At 54.6% G+C, this 11,678-nt stretch overlaps 2 protein-coding genes across 3 annotated transcripts; both read left to right on the top strand.

Annotated features, from left to right (window-relative positions):
- The first annotated feature begins 402 nt into the window (after positions 1-402).
- On the top strand, positions 403-3,403 carry RPS14 (ribosomal protein S14). The gene is made up of 5 exons (XM_030459303.1): positions 403-515; positions 1,531-1,681; positions 1,899-2,060; positions 2,525-2,601; positions 3,292-3,403. Exons 2-5 carry the CDS (start codon positions 1,533-1,535, stop codon positions 3,357-3,359), a joined length of 456 nt encoding a protein of 151 aa, XP_030315163.1. The 5' UTR covers positions 403-515; positions 1,531-1,532; the 3' UTR covers positions 3,360-3,403.
- Positions 3,404-7,190: 3,787 nt separating this feature from the next.
- On the top strand, positions 7,191-11,517 carry CD74 (CD74 molecule). 2 transcript variants are annotated; one of them, XM_008502189.2, is made up of 9 exons: positions 7,191-7,338; positions 8,474-8,649; positions 8,760-8,851; positions 8,943-8,999; positions 9,237-9,332; positions 9,566-9,656; positions 10,040-10,228; positions 10,560-10,646; positions 10,852-11,517. In XM_008502189.2, exons 1-9 carry the CDS (start codon positions 7,271-7,273, stop codon positions 10,857-10,859), a joined length of 864 nt encoding a protein of 287 aa, XP_008500411.2. In that variant the 5' UTR covers positions 7,191-7,270; the 3' UTR covers positions 10,860-11,517. The 2 variants fall into 2 exon arrangements, with proteins under 2 accessions (XP_008500411.2, XP_030314657.1); XM_030458797.1 differs by lacking the exon at positions 10,040-10,228 and having other exon boundaries at positions 7,194-7,338.
- The last annotated feature ends 161 nt before the right edge of the window (positions 11,518-11,678 follow it).

Raw genomic sequence — 11,678 nt, 5'->3', positions numbered from 1 at the left:
TTCCCCAACACCTCCTGGCAGCCAAGGCTCCCGCCTGAGCTCAGGGCACGATGAGTCTGGACCCTCAAGTCCCCTTGCCCTGTTCCAGTTTTCCTCCAGTTGTTTTCTAAACCGATTCAGGCCCGCGTTTCCAAAGCTCTCCTGGCACAGCCCTTGAGGAGCAGCCCTCGGCCCGCACCCGCCACCGTCTTTGGGAGGGAGGGCGGGGAGGAGGGCGGCGCCATCTTGGGAAGGGAGAGGAGGAGGCAGCGGCGCCATCTTGGGGAGGTCGGCCTGGTTTGCCCTCGGCAGTGCCCGTCACGGTTTCACGGCGGCAGCCAGCGCGGCGGGATCGGGATCGGGATCAGGATCAGGATCGGGATCGGGGAAGAGTCTTTCGCCCCTGATGGCATAAACGCCGCTCTGCCGTGTTCCTCAGCCGCCTCCCGCGATCCCTTCCGGGTGAGCGGCATTGACCTCCGCCCCCTGGCCCTGTCGCTTCCTTTCCATCGGCGGCCGCCGGAGCAGACTCGGAGGTGAGTGCGGGGCTGCGGTTCATCCGCTGCCATCCGCCTCCATCCGCCCGCCCGCGCCTCCCCGTCCGCCTCCTCGGGCACAGGGCCCCGCGGGGGTCAGCACCCGGCGCGGCGGAGGCGCGGCTGGCGGAGTGGGGCGCTGGGCCGCGGGAGAGCCGGGGGTTGGCGTAATCAGGGGCCCAGAGGAGGCGGCGGGGCCTGGTGGGATGGAGGAGCGGGGAGGCCGGGCTGCGGGGCTGGGTGTGCTCGGTCCCCGCGGTGCCAGCCTCCTCCCGAGCGGCTGGGGCTGCAGCCGGTGCGAGTTAAGGCGAGTAGTGGAGAGCAGTGGGTTTGTTGCTGAAGTTAATGAACTCCTTAAGACTTTTTTTATTTGTGCGAGGCGCCGGTTGGCGGGGGAGGGCAATAGGGAACCGTGTTCCGTGATCAGATGCACGGGGTCCAAGGTCAGCGTCTGCCACCCCCGGTAGCTGGGTGTAAAAGAGCTCCCTGGTCTAAGGCTCGTCCCGAGGTTGTGGTTAGGAGACCAGCAACATGGGACAACCCAAGCTGGTACTAGAAATGTCTGCAGAGTCAGAGCTTGGAGGCGGCAGTCAGGTCATTAATAACCGGTTAGGTATTTTGTTTCTGTAAAGTCATAAAAACGAGCAAGGGGAAGCTCTTGGCGTTGCTGGTTAGCAAGAAAAGGGCATCTTGTGCTCTGCTGTGGAGGTGCTGGGGGGACATCAGCTGCCATTAAGCACAGCTCAGGTACATCCTGCTGCAGAGTGCAGCTGGAGACCCCACTAAACAATTATGGGTGGTGAACATACAGCAAAGCTGGGAATTTTGGGCTTTAGAGGCAGTCCAGTTATACTTCAAAATTAATTTGTAGATGTGTTTTACTCATTTATCTGGCTTGGTAAAAAGTTGCAGTAGCAGGGAAGCTTGTAAAATCCTGTAAGGGAATCCTAAGAAACCACTATCGCTCATACTTCTGTGGGTTTTTTTTGTTGTTTTTTTTTCTGTGTGTGTTCAGAAATGGCACCTCGTAAGGGCAAGGAGAAGAAGGAAGAACAGGTCATCAGCTTGGGACCTCAGGTTGCTGAAGGAGAGAACGTTTTTGGTGTCTGTCACATCTTTGCTTCCTTCAATGACACTTTTGTCCACGTTACTGATCTCTCTGGCAAGTGAGTACTGAACACCAGTCACCTCCCTGCAGTACTCAGAGCATGGACCATGTGGTTGATGTGCTCCTCTGTGATAAATATTGTGCTCAAGTTACGGGACATCAGCTTATTCATCCTGTAACACTCAAATTCCCTTGTTCTCTCTGTACCCAGAAGTTGCTTTGTGGGGAGGAAAGAGGAAAGGCTATTTTCTGACTGCCTTCTTTCCCATCCCTAGGGAAACCATCTGCCGTGTGACTGGTGGCATGAAGGTGAAGGCAGACCGAGATGAGTCCTCTCCCTACGCAGCCATGCTGGCAGCCCAGGATGTTGCCCAGAGGTGCAAGGAGCTGGGGATCACTGCCCTGCACATCAAGCTGCGTGCTACTGGGGGCAATCGGTATGTTGGGGAGCCTGGGCACAGCATTCCCAGGGGCTGTGTTCAGTCTTGAGACCATCCCAAACTGCACCGTGTCCCTTCTTTGCACTTCCTCAGTTGGGAGAGTAAATGCACCCCAGGAATTTGGCTCTAAACGTGACCCAAAGTGTGTCTTGTCACCTTGTATGGTAACTGGTGGATGTGGTCTTGACTTTCTGGGCATCTGGAACCTTCTGTTGACTGCAGTTGGGCTGCACTCTTACTTATCCCATAGTAGATGAGGGAATGCTGTCCACTTGAGGTATGTTTGTTACCTTGGAGAGACAGCAATTTGTGTATTTGACTGATTGTGAATTATTTGGGTCAGGGGACAGGAGGAGTGCAAGCTCTGGTACTTGCACATCTTGAGGTGGGGAGGTTGTGATTTTAACGTGGTCAGTTTCTGAATCATTTAAGGGATTGTGGGTTCTGGTTCTCTCCTCCAGGACCAAGACTCCTGGACCTGGTGCTCAGTCAGCCCTGAGAGCTCTGGCCCGGTCTGGAATGAAGATTGGGCGCATTGGTGAGTGATGGGAAAGTGATGGAGCAGAGCCTGGCTAATTAGGAAAAAAACAACTCCAAACAACCAGTTTTGAAGGATCATTTCATGAAAGGAGCATTTTAGGCATATATTGTTGGCATGGCGTTTGATTCCATGATGTGCTTGGCCTCTGTCAGATGCCATCGTAGGTGTGATTTGATTGAAGTGGATTCTTAAAGGGGAGATTGACCAGGAGGTGGCGTGAGAAACCCAGCTGTGCAGCTTGATGCTGATGCTCTGATGTAATGGGGTTTGTGGCAGAGCTGTTCCATCACCCAGAAATACTGTGTTTGTCTCTGTGTCAGGCTGACTCAGGAGTAACAGAGCTTCTTCAACTGTTTGAGGGAGAGTCCCAAACTTTGCAGGGGAGTCACAAGAAGAGGTGGTGTTGGCTGCTCTGAAAGTAACATTGAGTGCCCTCTGTTCCTTCAGAAATAATGTGGCTCCTGGGTTTAAGTGGGATGGGAGTTGGGGATTTTTGTTCCCTTAACATTAAAAGTCCTTGGTGAGCTCACAAGTATCTTGACTTCAACTCATCCTGGCTCTGTGACTCCTCCTGAGGTGCAACTGTGGGTGTTGGGGTGGCTGCTGGGGTTGGGTTGCTGTGCCCAGTTTGTTTCTTGGGGTACTCTGGAAGGTAACAGTGTGTTTTGGGTTTTTTTCTCCCCGCAGAGGATGTCACCCCCATCCCCTCTGACAGCACTCGCAGGAAGGGAGGTCGCCGTGGGCGTCGTCTGTAAACAACGCTGCACCTTTTGTTATTAAAGCTCTCTTGTAAACCTCTTCTCAGCTGTTGGTTGCTTAACACAAGGTGCTCAGAGGTTTAGCAGCTTCATCTTAAATGCATCCACGGGTGGCTTATCCTCTGCTGGGCTTCTGGTTCAGGTTGTTGATAGTGTTGCTGCAGCCGAGGTGGTTTTGAGTATACACAGGAAAAGCTTCTAAAAGCTCCCTCATCTCCTCTGTTTATGTTATTAATATTTGCAGATAACATTTTTTAAAAATTAACTCCTCACTTCCTCATGCGCTTCAAAATTAGTTGCAGAACCTTGGGATTCATCTTAGCACTGTTATATGGCAAACATGAATAGTGATGATGTATGAGCTATAAAATGAAACTCGAAGGTGGTGATCTCGTTTCCTGGCCTCTTGGACAAGTTCTGCCTCCAGATCCTGAGGCTTCAGGACCAGCTATTGGGTGGGATCTTTCCTACAGCACTGCATCTGTAAATGCTTCATCAGGCATTCCTTTACTTGCTTGCCTCCTGACCATCTGTGCCCTCACACACTTTTGTTCTTGGTCTTACATTTTTGGGAGCTGGCTCCTGTGTGGTAGAAGGGTACAACTTGAAGTGGAGGAAACCAGGCTGTGTCTCATCTGAAGCTATGGAGAGTCTTTGTAGTGAAAACTACTTGGATGCTAGTGGTTTCAAAGTGAGTCACCATCTTCTGGAGGTGTCCTTGCTGTGGAAAAAAAAGCTGGGCTTGCAAGGAAGCTGAATGCTGCTGGGTTTTCTGCAAACTGGCTTAATACATGACTTCCTCTTTCTGTGGAAAAATAAAAAAAAAATCTCTTCCCTGACAGCTTTTCCTAAGCCAGCACATCCCTTGACGCAGCCATAGTGTTATTTGCAATATGTGGCCATGGAAAATCCTAGGAATAAACTTCATAATTTTATTGACATAAAAGTGCACTATTTACAGTTCAAATCGCTCTTTTCCTGCACTTGAAGCATTTGAACTCTGTGTGAGGAAGGTGAGGAAAACATGAAACCAGCAGCAGCTCAGCCAAGGTGGAGCTGAAGTAAGGGGGGAGCCAGGCAGGAGAGAGAGAGGCAAAGATCTGGTGTGTTACAACTTTAGTCAATAGATTTTAAAAAATATTTTTATATACAGTGAAACATTGCATGCACAGGGCTGCCGAGCTGCTGAGCCCAGGCTGTGTCACTGCTTGCCCTCTCTGTGCTGTGGGCAAGGTGTTCTCTGGGCTTGCTGCACCAGTTAATGGCAAAAATTGTTGGTATTTCTTAGCCCCTCTGACGTCTTTGAAGTGAATTTCTGTGTCGGAGCAAAACTCCCCAGGGGAGAAATGATGGAGGAAGAGAAACCAGAGAGGGGGGTGGATCCCAGGGCTGTCTGGAGGGAAGGGCTCTCCTGGTGGAGTTGTGTGGGGGGTTTCAGGGCTCTTGCCTGTCCCTGCCCAACCTGGTCTTGTGTGATCTGGTGAGGAAACAAATCACCTGCAGACCCCTGCAGCTGAGTGATGTCTCAGGGGCTCCAGGGGTGGGGGACATGGGTGTCTGCCCATCCTGCTGAGGCCATGGGGCTGCTTTGGGGGTGCAGCCCATCCCCGGGGGGGGCTGTGTTGGCTCCTGAGCCCTGAGACCCAGACATTCCCCTCGGGTTTACCTGTGCTGCTGAGATGTCATCAAGTGTGGGTTTGTTGTCCCAGCCTGGGGCTGTTCAGGCTCTGGGGACTGAGGGCTGCGAGGTGGAGGCTGAGCTTGGAGCTCCACGTGAATACCCATGGGGTGATTTCCATCTCCCTGCCTACATTAATTCCTCTGCCTGCTTGGGTCGAGGCCCTCAGGAACTGGCAGGTCTGAGCTGAGTCCCGAGAATGCTTGGTTCTTTTTTCCCCCAAAAAGGCATCTGGTTCCCCTCCCTCCTGTTGTCAGATTCTTCATGGGCAGCACAAGCCTGGGAGTGATGAGCTGGGGATGGGTTCCAGCCTCAGGCTAAGGACAAGAGAAGGGGGGACAAGGCAGGCTGGGAGCTGCTCTGGAAGAACATCTGTGTATTGCTGGGAAATTTGGTTTACAGACTTCAAACACTTTAGATGGCCCAGCCCTGGGCAGAAAGGTTTAGTGGGAGGGAAAAAGAAATACTGGAGTAGCTCACAGAAATGTCTGTGCAGAGCAAAGGCTGATTGGGTCCTGACAGTGCTGGGCTCAACCATCTGGTATTCAGCCCCTTTGCATTTGTGGTTTGCAGAATTGGGCCCAGCTCCACAGAATTGGTGGTGGTTGTTGTTTTTTTTTTTCCCCTGAGTTCCTGTTCAGACTCTCCTTGGTTCCCCTTGGGGCTCAGGCTGGCCACAGAATGGGCCAGAGCGTGCAAGCCTTGTGCAGCCCCAGCAGAGGTTGAGGGAGAGATGGAGCTGTAAGAAAAATCCACGTCCCCCTCCACTGAGGGGCTGAGAGCCAGGGGAGAGCTGAAAAATTTGTAGAAGGGTGCTTTTTCCTTTTTTGTCTTTTTTTTCTTTCCCCCCCTTTTTAACTTTCCCCCCCTGTGTTTGCTTTTTAAATACTTAGGATGGTTTCTAAATGCAGCATCACCTAAAAAGCAGCAGCAAAGTTATTTGTCTTCAAAATAGCATCCAGAAAGGAACGCAGGTGGGGGAAGATCTGAGGATGGTGGTGACTTTCCCTTGCACGTGGGCTGTGATTGTCCACCCTGGAAGCTGGAGCAACATCCCACCAGTGCTTGCTTCTGCAGAAGCTGCTGGATGACCCTGCCCCACACCTTGGAAATGCTTTTAGATCATTTCTAGATTCTCTCTTACCCTGGTGTGCTGCCAGGGACTGACCAGGGGAAGCGAAGGAGTCCCTGAAGGATCCCACCTGTGCTCTCTCCAGCCTCACTGATTTCTTTCCCTGGTACCATCCATGGGGAGGTTTTCCTGGAAACTGGTGATGCCAGCTGGATTGCTTTTGATTTCACACTCAGTTTCACTCTTGGCTGAACCTTGTCCATGGTTGTGCTGGGTCCTGATGCTGGATCTGGCTCAGTGCTGGACCTGAAGTGCCCAGCAAGGCCAAGCCCCAGGGTGTAGTGCTGGAATTGGGGATATGTTGCCCCTGGGTCCCTGTATAAAATAATCTAAAATCAACATTAGTGGTGTGGAGGCTGCTCTCACCCCATGTAGTGTTGGGGGGGGCTGTGGGGTGGGACCCAAGCTACTCCTCACTCCCACTGATGCCTTGAGGTCACCCACCTTGAGAGGCTGCTTCTCTTCTCTTGGGTTTGGGGCTTCAGCCCCACAAAGGGTGAGAGGGGTGCCCCAAGAGGGAGGAGGACTTGAAAGTTCTTGATGGTCCTTGAAGCGTGAGAGTTGCTGACCCTCGAGGTGGATTTTGGGTCAACTCACAGCTTTTCTCTGGCACCAAAGGTGAGTGAGGAGCGGATGTACCCTGGTGGCATTCCCCCACGGAGGATCCTGCTCAGCCTTCGGTGTGGCAGCATCCACGCGCTGCCTCCCCTGTTCCACATCCCACTTCTTGCATCCTGTACCCAGTATCCCACCTCCTGCCCCCCACCGGCAGGGGTATCAGAGCCCCCCTGGCCCACCAAACCGCGTGTCACTGGGCATCACGACTTACCCTGGCTGGGCGTGGTGGGAAGCGATGTCCCACGAAGCCACTGTGGAAGCTCACGGTCACGTTCAACATCATTTATGGACCGGAGACCTGCCGAGCAGAAGTCTGCCTGGCAACAGGTGATGCGGGTGCTGGCAGCCAATGGGACTTTTTTTTTTTGCCCCCCTCCTCCTTCCTCCAAGGGGTGATGGGGCAGGGTTGGGACCCGGGGGGCATTTCCAGCGGAGCCACTCGGGGAGGTCACTGCTCTGTGGGGTGCTGACAGTGAAGCCATGGCCGAGGAGCAGCGGGACCTCATCTCCGACCGTGGCAGCGGCGTGGTCAATGTGACCACCCAGAGGTGACACTGCCAGGGGCATGGGGGGCACAGCGGTGTGGGGACAGTGGGGCAAAGAAGCAGGGGGAGCACATGGGGTGCAAGGGGGTACAGTTGGGCCAAGGGGGCACAGAGAGGCAATGGGATGGAACCAGGGGGGGTGTCAGTGTGGTTACGGGGCACTCTTGAGCCAAAGGGGCTGTGGTGTGGCTATGGGGTGGAGCGTGGCTGTGGGGCAGGGTGGGACAGGGGATGGACATGGGGTTCAGGGGGGGTCACTGAATCTCTGGGGCGTATATGGGCACAGCATGGTTATGGGGTGGGCAGGCTGGAGGTGTGGCTATGGGGTGGATGAGGGGCACAGCACAGCTATGGGGTGGGAGGGCTGATGAGGTGGCTGTGGGGCAGAGGATGGCGGTGGGGCAGGCGGGGATACAGTGTGGACCCAGAGGCCATCCGGCTTTGTGGGAACGCTCCCCATGTCCCAGTCACACCCTATCTCCCATCTCCCTTTGGGTGCCCCCTCCCAAACTTTCAGCCAATCAGAAGCCTGGGATCTCTGACATCATCAGTCACCAGGCAGACATGCAGGCAGCGAGTCCCGTTCCGGACTCTGCCTGCGGCAGCACCCATGGGTGCTTCCCCGGGGAGTGCTTGGCTCTCCCTTCCCTTGGCACGCCGGCACGATGGCAGCATGGTGACACCCTCGGGGTGCTCTCACCTTCCCTTTCAGCACACAATTTAAAAAATGAAGGCCAGCCCTACGGGAGTAGGATATGTCCTCTGCTCCTCGGGGCCGGGCTGTGAGTGGCTTCATCACCCCCGGATGGCTTCTTCAATCCCAAAAGGCGATGCCGTGCTCCAAAATCCCCCGGCAGCACCCTGCCCACAGCCCCCCTGTGCCCTTGTGCTCCTTGGGTACCCTCCCATGCCCACGCCCGGGGTGGGTTTCGGTTCCCCCCGTGCAGAGGAATGACCTTCACGCTGAGATTTCGCTTCTGCACCTCAGTGGGGGGGAATTTGCATTCGTCTGGCTGCAACCCCACCCGGGCGGGGGGGGTGTTTGGGGTGGCACGGGGAGGTGAAATGGTCCGAAAAGAGGAGTTCTGAGGGGTGGCGATGGCAGGGGTGAGGACGTGTCCCTCTCGGTGTCCTGCAGGTCTGCTGTGGGCCGTAGAGCTGCCCTCTCCACGCTTTCCGTCCTGGTGGCCCTGCTGATTGCTGGCCAGGCTGTCACCGTCTACTTCATCTACCAGCAGAGCGGGCAGATCAGCAAGCTGACCAAGACAACCCAGACCCTGCAGCTGGAGGCACTGCAGATGAAGCTGCCCTCCAGTCAGTAGCACCATGGCCACCAGTGGGCTGGGAGTGTGGCCAGGGAGAGGGGATGGGATCCTCTGGGACCACCCAACCCGGTGCCCCTCAGACCTCTCCTCCCCCCGCAGATGCCAAGCCAGTGAACAAGATGAAGATGTCCATGGTGGACACATCTATGGCCATGAGGGTCCTTCCTCTTGCCCCCTCTGCAGCTGATGTGGTAAGATATGCTCAAGCCCTCCTGCCTGCTGCCCTCAGGGCTTGTTTCTGGCCCTTGTGCTCATGCTGTCCCTTTGCCATTTCTTTTTGAGGACGTGGCCCCGCCTGCTAGCAACAAAACTGAGGATCAAGTGAAGCACCTGCTGCTGGTAAGGTCCCCCTCTCCACCACTGGCTCCATAAGCTGCCCCTGCCCTACAGAAGGTGATGGGACCCTCTGCTTCCAGCTTTAAGCCATCGCTTGGCTGGGTCAGGGGCCTCTTGGGACACAGAGCTGGTGGGACCTCCTGGCTTCCTGCAGTGTTCATATGATATCCAGAGCCTCATCCACACACACACACACACCTGATTTTTCTTTCCCATCTCACCATGTTGGTCACTCTGCAGCAAGGAGACCCCAAAAAGATGTTCCCAGAGCTGAAGGACAACCTGATGGGCAACCTGAAGAGCCTGAAGAAGACCCTGACTGATGCAGACTGGAAGGTCAGTGCTTGCTGCAGTCCTACTTATCAACTTCCAGGGGCACCCTGCTTTGGTGAGGGACTGTGGTGTCTCCACCTGGGAAAAAGTGAAGTCCTGCTTGAGTCAGGCTTGGGTTGACCCCAGCCTAAGGGAGGTGGAGCTGCACAATCTTCCTTGGCCCATTCTGGAGCTTGCAGCATTGATCCTTATGGTGCACCCTGTGCCTCTCAACGTGCTGGTTCCCCTTGTTTCAGGCCTTTGAATCCTGGATGCACAAGTGGCTGCTGTTTGAGATGGCCAAAAAGCCCAGGCTGGGGGACCGTAAGGAGATCCCAGCAGTGAAAGGTATTGGGGATGGGGGCTGCTGAATTGGAGAGGGTGGGAACTGGCCCTTCAGGAGCAACCAACCCCCAGGAGGTGCCAGCACAAGGCTTCCCAAAGATAACTGAACCCAGCAACCTCTTCATCCCTTGGGGGACTTCCATCTGGTGGCCATTAAGGCATCACAGACCCACTGTCCACTGGGCATTTGGGATGAGCAAACATCTGAACAGCCTGAGCACCACCCCAAACCCTCAGTCCTTGGCTAGCCCGAGAGCTTTAGAAAGGTTACCAGAGTGGGGCTCTGTATTTAATTAGTTGCTTCTGGATAAAAAGCTCCCACTGAAGCTGTGGAACTGCCTGGGGGGGGGCTCACAGTGTCTCCCCCTTTGTTTTTATTGCCCTAGTGCAAACTAAATGCCAGGCGGAGGCCAATGCTGGGGGGGTCCATCCGGGCCGGTTCCGCCCGCAGTGTGATGAGAAGGGTGACTACCTGCCCCGGCAGTGCCACGCTGCCACCGGCTACTGCTGGTGCTCCTACAAAAATGGCACCAGGATTGAGGGCACTGCCACACGGGAGAAGCTGGAATGCCCGGGTAGGTCACCAGGGAGGGGATGGATGGAGGAGCAGGCAGTGTGCAAGCAGCCTGCCCTCTGTTTTGCCTGTGATTTAGGGAGCAGAGCTGGCAGGGAGAGGAGGGGGGCCTTTTGGTGCCAGCAGGGGTGGAGGGGACACTAAAGCCCCCAGCTCTTCTTGGTGAGCTGCAGTGATAGCAGGGCCATGCAGTTGAGGTTTTCCACAAGCTCCCTTGCCCCCAAACCTGTGGCTCAGGGGGTGGGTGCAGGGTCTCCCCTGCTGCCCTGAGGATGGGAGGGTGATGGGGCAGCCCAGGAGTCCAGCACCTACCTCCTGCCCTCCCTCTGCAGATGTCACCACTGCTCCTGTCACCACTGCAGAGCCGGAGGAGATGATCTTCTCTGGGGTGGACATGGTCAAGCTGGCTGCAGAGAAAGGTGACGGCCAAGTGTGGTCACGAGGTTGTGGGGAAAGCCTTTGGGGCTGGGCAGGCACACATCCATCACCCCTCAGCTCCAGAGCAGCCCAAAAGCACTTGAGGGGTGGGGGGGACAGAGGTTGTGATGGACACATCTAAAGCAGCCTGGGCTTTGCAAGGTCCTGGAGCCTTCTTACCAACTCCCTCCTCTTTCCCCCCAACAGATGAGTAGAAGAGGACACCAGCAGATTCCTGTCCCACACTGCAGCACCCCAGCTGCCTTATTTTTTTTTTCCCTTTATTTCATTTCTCCTCTTAAATTGCTTTCCTGGGATGATTAACAGTAGGCACCCCTGCATGCTCCTGCCCCTCAAGGTGTTGGTTGCAAGTCCCTCCTCTGCTGCAGGGGCTGAGCTGCCATCAGGATCAGTGCTGGAGACAAAACATCCCCTCCGAGGGTGGGTAAAGCAGACTGGAAGGTGATTTCAACGAGACCCATAAATCCTGTTCCTTTTTGGGCATCAGCATCTTGCAGCACCTGGGCAGCAGCAGAGTGCACCCCTGCTGAAGAAGGAGCCACTAATGCTTTCTTATGCTGAGCAAACATTAAAAGCAGCCAAACAAATTCCACCAGCTTCATAACTGACACTCATAGGTTGAAGTCTTGTTAGATTACTGGAGGAGAGGGTTCTTCTTGTGTAGTGCTGTTCTGGGGAGATAAATGCTTGCCTTCAGCCTTTGCCAGGAGGTTGGAGCACAGCAGCAGCACAAGGGGCAGAGAGGCTGACCCTGCAGGCAGAGGGGCTTCTAATATTTCTGACTATATCTGATAGTTCCTTGATAAATGGCCTCACAAACTAATTATTTCAAATAAACCTACGAATAAGAAAGCCTTGTAAGCAACTCTAGCAGACTGCAGCTGTCTGAGGTTAATAATAAATGGGAAAAAGGGAAAAAGAAAAAACCTCTGCAAAGACACTCAGGCTTCTGTGCCAAGGCCATACACACTCCCAGACACATTCCTGGCCCACCTCTTGTTCACTTTCCCCTG

The sequence above is a fragment of the Calypte anna genome, chromosome 13 (genome assembly GCF_003957555.1).
Source record: "Calypte anna isolate BGI_N300 chromosome 13, bCalAnn1_v1.p, whole genome shotgun sequence".
In the NCBI taxonomy this organism is placed as follows: domain Eukaryota; kingdom Metazoa; phylum Chordata; class Aves; order Apodiformes; family Trochilidae; genus Calypte; species Calypte anna.
This window is presented reverse-complemented; position numbering and strand designations above follow the sequence as displayed.

Excerpts from the sequence above, each read along its gene's own strand:
- CD74 (XM_008502189.2), top strand. The coding sequence starts at position 7,271 with ATGGCCGAGGAGCAGCGGGACCTCATCTCCGACCGTGGCAGCGGCGTG. Across the intron at positions 7,339-8,473 it reads GTCAATGTGACCACCCAGAG|GTCTGCTGTGGGCCGTAGAG; the intron begins GTGACACTGCCA and ends GGTGTCCTGCAG. Across the intron at positions 9,657-10,039 it reads GGAGATCCCAGCAGTGAAAG|TGCAAACTAAATGCCAGGCG; the intron begins GTATTGGGGATG and ends TTATTGCCCTAG.
- RPS14 (XM_030459303.1), top strand. The coding sequence starts at position 1,533 with ATGGCACCTCGTAAGGGCAAGGAGAAGAAGGAAGAACAGGTCATCAGC. Across the intron at positions 2,061-2,524 it reads CGTGCTACTGGGGGCAATCG|GACCAAGACTCCTGGACCTG; the intron begins GTATGTTGGGGA and ends TCTCTCCTCCAG. Across the intron at positions 2,602-3,291 it reads AATGAAGATTGGGCGCATTG|AGGATGTCACCCCCATCCCC; the intron begins GTGAGTGATGGG and ends TTCTCCCCGCAG.